The sequence below is a fragment of the Antechinus flavipes genome, chromosome 1 (assembly GCF_016432865.1).
Source record: "Antechinus flavipes isolate AdamAnt ecotype Samford, QLD, Australia chromosome 1, AdamAnt_v2, whole genome shotgun sequence".
In the NCBI taxonomy this organism is placed as follows: Eukaryota; Metazoa; Chordata; class Mammalia; order Dasyuromorphia; family Dasyuridae; genus Antechinus; species Antechinus flavipes.
This window is the reverse complement of record NC_067398.1, coordinates 353,006,494-353,020,112: the sequence shown is the minus strand read 5'-3', so window position 1 is coordinate 353,020,112 and position 13,619 is coordinate 353,006,494. Positions and strand designations below refer to the sequence as shown.

The window sequence follows — 13,619 nt, the reverse complement described above, 5'->3', positions numbered from 1 at the left end:
TGTGAGGGCTGTTGTGATGAGAGAAATGACAACATATTGGATAACTGTAATAAGGTCTTAGTAACTAGGTAGGGTTGGCAGACAGAGCCTGAAGTACTGATAAGATTACTCCCTGAGATAAGGGCACTGGTGGGAATTAGCTCAGCTTTACTGTCCCACTCTCTGTGGAAATTGTGGTAGCCCTACCTTGTTGGGTCCAGCCAGAAATCCAAGTTATGTCAAATCACCAAGGTTAAATTTGCTCTATAATTCTATCCATTGTCCACATCATTCTTGCTGAATTCTTTTGGGGTTAGCCTACCATGGCTATATTTTAATTTGGTTCAATGCAAAGTCAGGAGTGTTGTCGTCCATATTCAGTCTGTAGTTGTGTTTGACTTCTGCTACATCATGTTTGCTTGTATCCTCTGGATATTCAATTGAATTCAATTCAATATCCAGCTATTAAGAACCTATTCTGTGCCAGGCACAAATTAGGTGATGGGGATGCACCTGAGGGGTATCAGGAGTGCTTGTATTGATAATAGTTTTATTATGGTGGTGTTTGAGGTGATACCAGGAGCATTTGTGCTGATGGTGGTAGATGTGTTTACCTCTGAGCTGGTCTCAAGTGCAATGGTGGTGATAGTTGCATTGACCTCTGAGGTGTTCTTGGGAGCAGTGACTGTGATAGGTGTGGCTGTTTTGGTGGCCTCTGAGGTCATATTTGTGGCAGTAGTAATAGCTCCCTGTGAATCTACCTCAGAGACCACAGCAACAACAACTAGCAAAATCATTTCTGTGGCTATCACATAGGACACCACAATAGTACCAGTAGCATTATAATCACTTCTTATAATATCACCACAAAGGATACCACAGCAGCCACCAAAAGCATCACTTCTTCTGACCACTTCAGAGGGTCCTGCCACACCCTCCACCATCACAAGCACTGTTACTGAGACCACCTCAGAGGTCACCATAACACCAACCATCATCACAATTACTCTTACTGAGACTACCTCAGAGGACATTACAAAAGCAACCAACCTCAGCTCAGGTGCTCCTGAGACCCTCTCAGAGGATCCCAAAACACTCACTAGCTGCATCACAACCATTTCTTCTGGCACTACCTCAGAAATCAATAAAACAACTATACTTCTTACAACCGCTGCTCCTGAGACCACCTCAAATGTCGCAAAAACGATTACCACCACTGGTCCTGAGCCCTTCTCAGAAGCAACTACCAGAGTCACAACCATCCAAACCACTTCATCTGATAGTCCCTCAGAGTTCAGTACAACACCCACCACAATCACCACAACCACTCTTACTGAGACTACCTACAAAACCACCACCACAGCCACAGCCATCACAACCTCTGCTCCTAAGACCACCTCAGATGCCATCAAAACTCTCACCACCACTTCTCTTGATCCCACCTCAGAGGCCACCACCACAGCCACCAGCATTCCAACAATTCCTTTTGAGACTACCTCAGAGGACACCACAATCTCTACCACTGTTACAGAGATCACCTCAAAAGCTACAACAATCATCACCCTCACAGCCCTTGCTCCTGAGACCACCTCAGATGGCACCCCAACCATCACCACCACTCCTGATGCCACCACAGAGGCCACCATCACAATCATCACCCTCACAACCATTGCTTCTGAGACCACATCAGATGGCACCCCAACCATCACCCTCACAGCCATTGCTTTTGAGACCACCTCAGATGGCACCCCAACCATCACCACCACTCCTGATGCCACCACAGAGGCCACCATCACAACCATCACCCTCACAACCATTGCTTCTGAGACCACCTCAGATGGCACCCCAACCATCACCCTCACAGCCATTGCTTTTGAGACCACCTCAGATGGCACCCCAACCATCACCACCACTCCTGATGCCACCACAGAGGCCACCACCACAACCATCACCCTCACAGCTATTGCTTCTGAGACCACCTCAGATGACACCACCACCACCACCACATACACTCCTGATATCACCCCAGAGGCCACCACAACAGCCATCACCCTCACAACCACTACTCCTGAGACCACATCAGATGGTACCACAACTACCACCCTCATCACAACTATCGCCACCATCACTCCTCATACCACCAGAGAGACCATCACAACAGCCACCACTGCTGCTCCTGAAAGCACCTCTGAGGTCACCACAACACCCACTCCCATCACAACTAGTGCTTCTGAGACCATCTCAGAGGCCACAACAATAGCCACTACCATTGTAAGCACTGCATCTGACGCTACCTTAAAAGTCATCACAACAGCCATCACTCTGCCAACTGCTGGGTCTGCAGCAACCTCAGAAGCCACTACAACCACCACCATCACTTCCTGTGAGACTACTTCAGAGGTCCCCACAACACCCATCCCCATCACTAGTCCCCCTAAGAACATCTTAGATGCTACCACTCCTGAGGAATCCCCACAACTACTCCTAAAAGCATTTCAGAAGCCACCATAAAAGCCACAAACAGCCCAGACTCTGCTCCTGATTTCACCTCAGATGCTACCCCTTCTCTCACCACCCCTGACTGCTGCTGAGGCTACTTCAGAGGCCACCATAACAGCCACCATCACAACTACTAGTCTTGAGAGCATCTCTGAGGCAACTACACAACAGCTATCACCATCAAATAAACTGTTTCTGAGACTAGCTCAGAAGCTACCACGACTGCCATAACTGTCATAACCATTGCTCCTAAGACTACTTCAGAGGCTACCACAACAACCACCATCATGACTAATGCTTCTGAAAGCACCTCTGAGGCAACCATGACAGCTACCACCAGCACTATTGTTTCAGAGATCAACTTAGAAGCTACCACAACACCTTCTTCCATTAGAACCACTGTTAACAGAGATCACCTCAGAAACTACCACAAAGAAACTAACTTTAGCACCAGTGCTCCAATCCCACCTCAGCAGACCCCACAACAGTTACAAACATCACAGCCTCTGCTTCTGAGACCATGTCAGATGTCACCACAACTACCACTACACTTTTCTTGAGATCAACTCAGAAGCTACCACAACACTCAATACCATCACAAACACTATTACAGAGACTTTCTCAGAAGCCACCATCCTCAGCACAAGTATTTCTGAGACCATCTCAGAGGCTACCACAAGAGCCATTAGTAATGGTAATCTTAGAGGTCTCCATATCTTCTATCACTATTAAAGCCATTATTCTTGACCCTACTTCAGGGGCCACCACAATAGTCACCCCTCCCCAATACTCCCTCTGAGACTACTTCAGAGGCCATTACAACACCAGCTCCATCACAACTAGTACCACTAAGAACACTTCAGATGCCATTACAACTGTCACCACCATTGCTCCGGATACCACTGCAGAGTTCATCACAAAAGCTGCCATCATCAGAAGTACTGCTTCTGAGAGCAACTCTGAGGCAACTATAATAGCTACCACCATCCCATCTGTTGCTTCTGACACTATCTTAGAAACGACCACAACTGCTGTAACCATCTTTTCCTGTGACCATCTCAGATGTCACCATAACAATCACTGCTCCTGAGATCACTTCAAAGGCCACCCCAGCAGCCACCAGCATTGTAACCACTCCTTCTGTGACTACTTTAAAGGTAACCACAACATCCACTACAACCACTATTACAGAACTCACTTCAGAAAGAGACGCCATAGCAACCATCATCAGCACAAGTGCCCCTGAAACCACCTTGGAAGCCACCACAGTAGCCACAACTATTGCAATGTTTGTTTCTGAGACTATCTTAAATGTCACCACAACTATCACCATCACTACGCGAGCACAATAGTCACTTCCATTACCACTACTGCTTTGAAAACTGCCTCAGAAGCCACTACAATGATGTATTCATCATTTTCATCAGACAAATATATTCTTAATATCTAAATTAAGGAAGGTTTAAGCACAGAAAGGAAACTATAGACCAACATCATTAATGAATATTGATTTTAAAATTTTAAATTAGATTCTGTCAAACAAACTAAAGTAATACATCCATGAAAATATCATGATTTTTTTTTTTTACCAAGGATATAAAAATGGTTCAACATTAGGAAACAATAAATATAATTAATCACATTAATTGGTATCACCATAATAACCTCTGCTTCTGAGGCTACCTCAGCTGACACAAAATCATCACAGCTACTGTTCCTGAAAACCACCACAAGGACTGCTCCTTAGAACACCCCAGAGGTAACTGCAACAGTTACCACTAGCACAACTACTATTCCTGAGACTACCTCGGGAGCCACCATAACACCCATCTCCATCACATTCCCTGCATCTGAGACTACTTCAGAGGCCCTCACATCTCATCACAACAACTGTTTTAGAGATCACTTCAGCAGCTACCACAACAGCAACTGCCATTAGCGCATGTGCTCCTGATCCTACTTCAAATTCCATCATACCTGCTACCCTCACTATTCCTGATACTACCAGAGGCCACCACAGGAGCCACCATTATTACCACCATTGTTTTTGAGACTACCTCAGAAGTCATCTCAATCCACACCACCATCACTACAGCTGCATCTGAGACTACCTCAAAGGCTACCGTAGCAGTCGATCCCATCACAACCATGCTCCTGAATCTATCTCAGAAGCCACCACAACAGCCACCAGAATCACCAGAAACCATTTCTTCTGAGATCACACCTGAAGCCATCACAACAGCCATCACCATCTCAATCACTGCTCCTTACACTTCCTCAGGGGCCATCACTTTAGCTCCCACCATTGCTATCCTCACACCCACTCTTCCTTAGCCCACCTGTGAGGTCACTATAGCAATCATCACCCTTACAATCACTGCCCTTCTCTCTACTTCAGAAAATCACAAAACAGGAATCACCACCACTACAATTGATATTAATTCCATCACAGAAGCTCCTATAGCTGCTATAGTCACAAGCTAACATATTTTTTAATCATAGTATCCCTAATACAATGAGTTTTTCTATTATTACTATTATTTCCATTACTAATAATGGAAAATTAGTAGTTTCTATTATTATTCCAAAATTACTACATTATTGCTACCTTTCCATTACCTCTTCACTAATGGCCAAATATACAAAACTATTTCTTTAGCTTTATGGTCATTAATATTTTTGCCACTGTTACTATTCTCATAGATATCCCATCATGGAAGCTAGCCTGGCTAGAAAAAAAAATGTATTTATGACTACTACAAAATGCCACAACAGTAAAATATGTCACCATATAAATATTCATTGCTGAAGCTGTGTTTGCTTATATCCATTAATATCAATAACAAAAAAGCTTATCCCCATTTAAACAGCAGAAACAGTCATAACTAGAATCACCACAAGTCTAATGGCAGCATGAAAATCACTTTGTGTTTTCAAAGGCAGCGCCAACAGAACAAAATCTTTGGCAGGTCTTACCAAGCTAAAAAGGCTTCAAGTGATGGTGACAAGTCCTTTGCCTGCTATCTGAAACCAGCCTAAAAGTCCAGAGATCCTAATCCCTGGATTGATTTGAAAGCACTGTAAGACTTTAGCAGCTCTCCAAGACCATCTATTATGTCATAGCCAATACAATCTGCATTGTGGATAGAATATCAAAATTAATGACATTACTGATTTCTGAAATATTGATGTATTTGTATCACTCTAACAAGAATTCTATTAAGAAACTACTGAAGGTTTTTTTTTTACCCTTTTTATGTTAAATCAAGTCAAATAAACAAGCATTTATTAAATATCTATTATTTTTGAGTACTGTGATGGGTGCTTGAAATAAAAACAAAAAAACAAAATCCTAGACCATACTTTTAAGGAGGTCATAGAAATGGGGAAGCAGTCCAGTGAATTCTTTTATTCACCTTTTCAGAATAATGTTTCTAAATGCATAAAATAAACAGGTTTACAAGGTAAATTAATTATGTTGAAATACAATAATCAACATATTAAGAAATCAAGTTCAGCAGGTTAAGAATTCCAGCTCTTCTATGTGCTTAACACTGAAATTCTAGACTTATTACAGGACAATAGATAGTGATTTTTAATCAGGATTATTTCAACATCATGACTTGCCCTGGGTCACTCAGCCAGTCAGTGTTTGTGGATGGAAATGAGGTCAGGTCATCCTGATTCCAGGTCTTGTATTTTATAAACCATACCTCCCAGATGGAAATGTAAAGTAGTTCTGGAGGGAGGAGGGAAATGATGCACAGCTTTCTCACTTAAATCCAATTCACTTGGAAGTCAAAACATTATCTTTGAGATATCATTGGTCTTCTTTGAGAACAAAGAAAGAAGAACTTGAACTTGAGGGCAGAGACTATATTTCTTTAAATTAACTTATTTAACTTAATTAAATGTGTTTATGCACATTCCCAGTATATGGCATAGAGCTCATCGAGAAAAGGCATTTAATAAATGTTTTTTGCATTGTATTATTCACTAGAACCTTTCCCAATAAATACTGGAGCAAAGCAAAGATGTTTACTTTCCCCATTAATATTTGATGAAGTTCTAAAAATACAAAACACTGGGCGAGTGGAAATTCCAGGAAGGACCATAACTTTTTAATTCTGATAGATTGGGGGTCAAGAAGATGGTCGAGCAGGAGACAGGAGTCTGAGGCAGTAGATACCAGGCATTTGAGAAAAAAACATCTGGAGTTTTATGACTCTTTGGAATGTGAGAGTGGCCAAAGCTTCGAGGTCCCAATTCTCTCAGTCCCAATGGCCAGGAAGCAGGGGAAGAGTTGGACAGAGCATACTAACTCAGGGAAACTGAAATATTATAATACAGGGAAACTAGGAAGGGAAACTGAGGTAGGGAAACTGAGGTATTACAATTCAGGAAAATAGGTATTACAATAAGACAAGACAAAGAAACAAATAAAAATATATAACCCAATTATCAAGTGCTTTTTAAAGAAATGGGCTATGCCCTTTTTGTAGTGTCAATGAACTGGAAACTGAAGGGATGCCCATCAGTTGGGGAATGGCTAAATAAGTTATGGTATATGGATATTATGAATATTATTGTTCTGTAAGAAATGACAAAAGGATGATTTCAGAAAGTCCTAGAGAGAGTTATATGAACTGATGCTGAGTGAAGTGAGTAGAACCAGGAGATCATTGTATAACAACAACAAAATTATATGATGATCAATTCTGATGGACATGGAACTCACCATTAATCAGAAGGAAGCTGTTATTAAAGGGAATATACCATGAGGTGGAAGTATGTTATTGAGGGGAAGAGTAAATCCACAGAAGAGTTTAGCATCCTAAAAGAGTTAAATTATAACAAGGAGATAAACACCATAAGAAAATGGGGGGAGAGGAAAGACACCCTGAGGCAGGATGTCATTGGGATTTAGTGAAGATTGAGAGCAGATCTTTTAATGGGGAAATATAACCTCAGAGATACAGCATTATAATTTAGCTTTCTGATTAGATACAGTGAGATGGGCTTTCTAAATACCTCTATCTGCAGTGGGACTATAATTGGAAGTCCACTTGAACAAAAGACCTACTTAAGAACAAAAGGCTCACTTAATCATCAAGTGACTGATGATTGATGATTGCCTCATGGAGCATTATGATCCTATCATAGCTTCAGCTTTCTCTGCTAACCCTATTTTGATACCCAGGACCTCATCAATTGGATTATAAAAGTATTGGTAGTGAAGTAGACCAGGAATCTCTCACAGATATAGATTGGACATGTAGTCTTTTTTTTTTTAATTTTTATTTAATAATTACTTTATAATGACAGAATCCATGCCAGGGTAATTTTTTTTTTTACAACATTATCCCTTGCACTCGTTTCTGTTCCGATTTTTTTCCCCTCCCTCCCTCCACCCCCTCCCGTAGATGGCAAGCAGTCCTTTATATGTTGGATATGTTGCAGTATATCCTAGATACAATATATGTTTGCAGAACCGAACAGTTCTCTTGTTGCATAGGGAGAATTGGATTCAGAAGATATAAATAACCCGGGAAGAAAAACAAAAATGAAGATAGTTCACATTCGTTTCCCAGTGTTCTTTCTTTGGGTGTAGCTGCTTTTGTCTGTCATTTATCAATTGAAACTCAGTTAGGTCTCTTTGTCAAAGAAATCCACTTCCATCAAAATATGTCCTCATACAATATCGTTGTCGAAGTGTATAATGATCTCCTGGTTCTGCTCATTTCACTTAGCATCAGTTCATGTAAGTCTCACCAGTCCCCTTTGTATTCATCCTGCTGGTCATTTCTTACAGAACAATAATATTCCATAACATTCATATGCCACAATTTACCCAGCCATTCTCCAATTGATGGGCATCCATTCATTTTCCAGTTTCTAGCCACTACAAATAGGGCTGCTACAAACATTTTGGCACATACAGGTCCCTTTCCCTTCTTTAGTATTTCTTTGGGATATAAGCCCAATAGAAACACTGCTGGATCAAAGGGTATGCACAATTTGATAATTTTTGGGGCATAATTCCAGATTGCTCTCCAGAATGGTTGGATTCGTTCACAACTCCACCAACAATGCATTAGTGTCCCAGTTTTCCCGCATCCCCTCCAACATTCATCATTATTTTTTCCTGTCATCTTAGCCAATCTGACAGGTGTGTAGTGGTATCTCAGAGTTGTCTTAATTTGCATTTCTCTGATCAATAATGATTTGGAACACTCTTTCATATGAGTGGTAATAGTTTCAATTAGTCTTAAACAAACAAGAGTTTTGGGACAATATCATCTCTACCCTAGAAGTAGAGCTCAATTTCAAAAGTCACTATACAGGTGGATAATGAGCAAAAACAAATAAACAAACAAAAACAAAACCCAGACCACAGAAAGCTACTATAGTAAAAGATAATATAGATAGCTTTGATTACATGAAATTGAAATTGCACAAACAAAATTAATACAGCTAAAATTGTAATGCTGGAGAAACTGAGGCAAAACAGAGACTAGAGAGTTTTTAATATTTTATTTGGATTTCTAAGAGGGAGATAGTCTGGAGACAGAAAAGAATGCATTCTGCCTCTTTTGTCTCAAAGAATTCAGCATCAAATGTGAGATTCCAATGATTTTATATATGTAGTTTCAATATCAGAAGAGACAAAGGCAATGGGTGAAGTCAGAGTGTTAGTGAGCACAGGACTTTCCACCAATTTGGTTCTGACAGGGTTGGGGTGAAGACCATAAATTCTGTTAAATTGGGAAGTAGTGGTTAGAAACAGACAGTCTGGAACTTAGAGATAGAGGATACCAATTAAGTATCTGAGATAGAACATCTGGATTTTTAGCTTTTGAAATGCCAGAGTAGCTAGATATCTACAACTCTAATTATCTCAGTCCTAATGGTCAGGAAGGAGGGTTGCAACAAGGGGGATTGAGGCAGAACAATTCAAGGAACTGAGTTAGAACAGTTCAGGAAAACTGAGGCAAGAAAATTTAGGGGAACTGAGGCAAGACAATAAAAGGAAACTGTGGCACAACAGGATAAGAAAGGAAGTGATTAAATAAGAACATTTTCTTGATGAGGGTTTGGTAACCAAGATATAAACAATTAACATATATGAATATAAATAAATAGCTCTCCAAAGAAAAAATTCGAATTGTTAGGATACAAAAGAAAGAGTGTTCCAAATCATCCATAAGAAAAAATATAAATTAGAAAAGATGGCAAAAAATGAGAATGACTTGTTAGAGGGGTTGTAGGAAGATGAGTACACTAATGAATTATTGGTGATGACATGAATCTGGATAATCACTTTGTAAAGTGATTTATAATTATGCAAATAAAATTGACTTACCCTTTGAACCAGGTATTCCATGTTAGGCTTATACTCCAAGAAGGACACTGATTAAAAAAAAAAAATCCTACATATGTCAAAAACAAAGCAGCTCATTATCTACCTGTTTAGTGACTTTTGAAATTGAGCTCTACTTCTTGGGTAGAGATGATACTGTCCTTTACATATTTACATTACAAAATCTCCTTAACAAGTACTCTGTATCTAGCAAAAAACCTTTGTATGAATCTGGGAACATGAACTGTCAAGGAGATGGCCTTGTGGGGAACCTATTGGGATGAAAGCTATAACAAGGATATTGTAATCAGGTGGAAGCTACAGCAAGACATACCAAAGACCCCATAACAAGAATACAAGCTCAAGAGGCTTGCAAAAATACCCCCTGTACTCTAGAAGCAGAGTTCAACTTTATAAGTTACTGAACAGCCTGGATAATAATCAAAAACAAACAAGAAAACCCCTGACTACAGAAAGTTATTATAGTAACAGAGAAGATCTAAATTACAAATTCAGATCAGGACAACAGTATCAAAACACTGACAGCTGAAGTCTCAAAGAGAAATATGAATTGGTCTAGATCCTAATAAATCCTCCTAGAAAAGTTCAAAGAGGAATTAAAAATTCAAATAAGAAAAGTAAAAGAAAAATTGAGGGAAAAGGAAAAATATGCAAGAGAAGCATCAAAAAAAACTTAATTGTTTAGAAAAGAAAGTAAAAAATTGACCGAAGAAAATGTCTTTAAAAATAGCATTGACCAAATGGAAAATGTTGTCAAAAGATAACTTGAAGAAATAATTATTTAAAAATTAGAGTGGAAAAAGTGGAAGGTAATAATTATGGGACATCAAAAACCAGTCAAACAAAATTTAAAAAATTAAAAATAGTAAGGATTACAAAGAATTAAATGGCTTCTGCATTGAAGTATCAGAGGGCTTAAATATGATATTCCAGAAGGAAAAGAAACTTGGATTATAAACAAAAATCAACTCACCCAGCAAAATTGAGTGTAATCTTTCAGGGGGAAAAGTAGAAATTCAATAAAACAGGGAACTTTCAAACATTCTTAATGAAAAACTGAACAGAATATTCAATTTTCAAATATGAGATTCAAGAAAAGCATAAAAAGATAAACAGAAAAGAAAAAAACATTATTTAATAAGGTTAAATTATTTGCAACTCTACATAGAAAGGTGATATGTATGACTTAAGAATTGTCTCTATCAGAGCAGTTAAAAAGAGTATATACAGAAAGAGCATGTATATATATATATATATATTCTTTATGTATCTTGAGAGAATATATATAGAATATATAGACAGACAAAGAATATATGTAGACATAACATTGACTTTGATAGGATGATATAAAAAATTAAGGGATGAAAAAGAGGATTGCATTGGGAGACAAAAGAAGAAAGAGACTGAATGGGGTAAATTATATCATATGAAGAAGTGCGGAAGACTCATTACAGTGGAAGGAAAAAAGTGAGAGGGTTTGAGTATTGTTTGAACCTTATTCTCATTGGAATTGACTCAAAGAGGGAATAATGCACACACTTGATTGGATTTAGAAATCTGTCTTACCCTATAAGAAAGTAGGGGGTGGGGGTAGGGGACAAGAAAAAGAGGGAGATGGAAAAAGGCACAGATTGAAGAAGGCAGTGTGCAGAAGCAAAACACTGGGTGAGGAGGTACAGAGTGAAAGGAAAAAGAAAAATATAAACAGGGAAAAATACTATGGAGGGAAATACACAGAGATTTTCAATTGAATTGGGAATTGTCTGGCAAAGGTATACCTCTCCCAGGGTTTGAGAGTCAGGAATTCCCTCCAAAGGAGACACAGTTTATATCTGGTTCTGCCCAAAAGTTAAAGGGGATGCAATTTCCATCACAATGAAGCAATATTAACACTAAACATGTATGAACCAAATGGTATAGCATCCAAATCTCCAAAGGAAATGTTAAATGAGTTACAGGAGGAAATATAAAGCGAAACTATACTTTCTCTTCTCAGAACTAGATAAATCTAATAACAAAATAAAAAAGATATAAGTTAAGGAGATAAATAGAATTTTAGAAAAATTGGACATGATAGACCTCTGGAGAAAATTGAATGAGGATAGAAAGAATACCCTTTTCTCAGTAGTATATGGCACCTACACAAAAATTGACTATTTATTAGGGTATTGATCATAATCAAATGTAATAAGGCAGAAATATCAAGTATATTCTTTTGAGATAATGATGCAATAAAAATTACATTAAATAAAGGATTGTGGAAAGATAGATTAAAATTAATTGGAAACAACTAAATCCTAAAGAAAGAATGGATTAAAGAACAAATCACAGACATAGCCTATAGTTTCATTAAAGACAATAACAATAATGAAACAACATCCCAGAATTTATGGTTCGGTTGCAGTCATATAGTAGTTAGAGGAAAATTTGTATTTCTAAAGGCTTACATCAATAAAATAGAGAAAACATCAATTGATTGGATATGCAACTAAAAAAAAAAACTAGAAAAAGAGCAAATTAAAAATCTCCAATAAGCACCAAATTGGGAATCCTGAAAATCAAAAGAGAGATTAATAAAATAATAAGTAGGAATACAATTGAAAGAATAACTAAGAGATAGTTTTATGAAAAAATATAATAAGCTAACTACTGGTTAATTTGATTTTTAAAAAAGAAAGAAGGAAAACTAATTTGCTAGTATCAAAAATGAAAAGGGAGAATTTACCACCAATGAAGAAGAAATTAAAGCAATAATCAGAAGCTATTTTGCCCAATAAATCTGACAGTCTAAGAAAAATGAATGAATATCTACAAAAACATAAATTGCCCAGATTAACAGAAGAGGAAATAAAATACTTAAGTAAACCTATTTTAGAAAAAAGAAATTGAACAAGCAATAACGAACTCCCTAAAAAAAATCCCCAGGGCTAGATGGATTTACAAATACATTCTTTCAAATATTTAAAGAACAATTAATTCTATTACTATATAAACTATTTGGGAAAATAGGCAAAGAAGGAGTACTACCAAGTTCCTTTTATAACACAAATACCTAACAATACCTAAAGCAGGAGAGAGAAAACTGTAGACCATTTTCCCTAGTGAATATTGATACAAAAAAAATTAAATCAAATACTAGCAAGGAGATTATAGTAATATATCACTAAGATGATATGCTATGACCAGGTGAGATTTATATCACAAATGCAGTCCTGGCTCAATGTTAGGAAAACTATTAACATAATTGACCATATCAATACCAAAACCAACAGAAACCATCTGATTATCTCAATAAAGGCAGAAAAAAAAATTTGACAAAAATAAAATATCCAATCCTGTTTAAAAAAACAAAACAAATGAGAGCATTTATTCTAATGGAACTTGCCTTAAAATAAGTGAAATTTATCTAAAACCATCAGTAAGGATTATCTGTAAAGGGGATAAGCAAGCTTTCTCAGTAAGATCAGGGATGAAACAAAGATGCCCATTATCACAATTATTATTCATATTGTGCTAGAAATGTTAGCTTTAGTGATCACAGAAGAAAAAGAAATGGAAAGAATGAGACTAGACAATGATGTACCAAAACTATCACTCATTGTAAATAATAACACTATACTTAGAAAATCCTAGAGAATTAACTAAAAAACAAAGTTGAATTTATTAACAACCTTAGTAAGGTTGCAGGATATAAAATCCTAGATAAATCATTAGCATTTCTATATAGTACCAACAAAGCCCAGCAGCAAAAGATAGAAAG

At 37.8% G+C, this 13,619-nt stretch overlaps 1 protein-coding gene across 1 annotated transcript; it reads left to right on the top strand.

The window, feature by feature from the left end:
- Positions 1 to 480: 480 nt before the first annotated feature.
- On the top strand, positions 481 to 2,592 carry LOC127545785 (mucin-5AC-like). The gene is made up of 2 exons (XM_051973277.1): positions 481 to 717; positions 862 to 2,592. The coding sequence occupies exons 1-2, from the start codon at positions 481 to 483 to the stop codon at positions 2,488 to 2,490; spliced, it is 1,866 nt and encodes a 621-aa protein (XP_051829237.1). The 3' UTR covers positions 2,491 to 2,592.
- The last annotated feature ends 11,027 nt before the right edge of the window (positions 2,593 to 13,619 follow it).

Coding starts and splice junctions, on each gene's coding strand:
- LOC127545785 (XM_051973277.1), top strand. CDS start 481: ATGGGGATGCACCTGAGGGGTATCAGGAGTGCTTGTATTGATAATAGT. Junction 718..861: donor AGGTCATATTTGTGGCAGTA/GTAATAGCTCCC, acceptor AGGATACCACAG/CAGCCACCAAAAGCATCACT.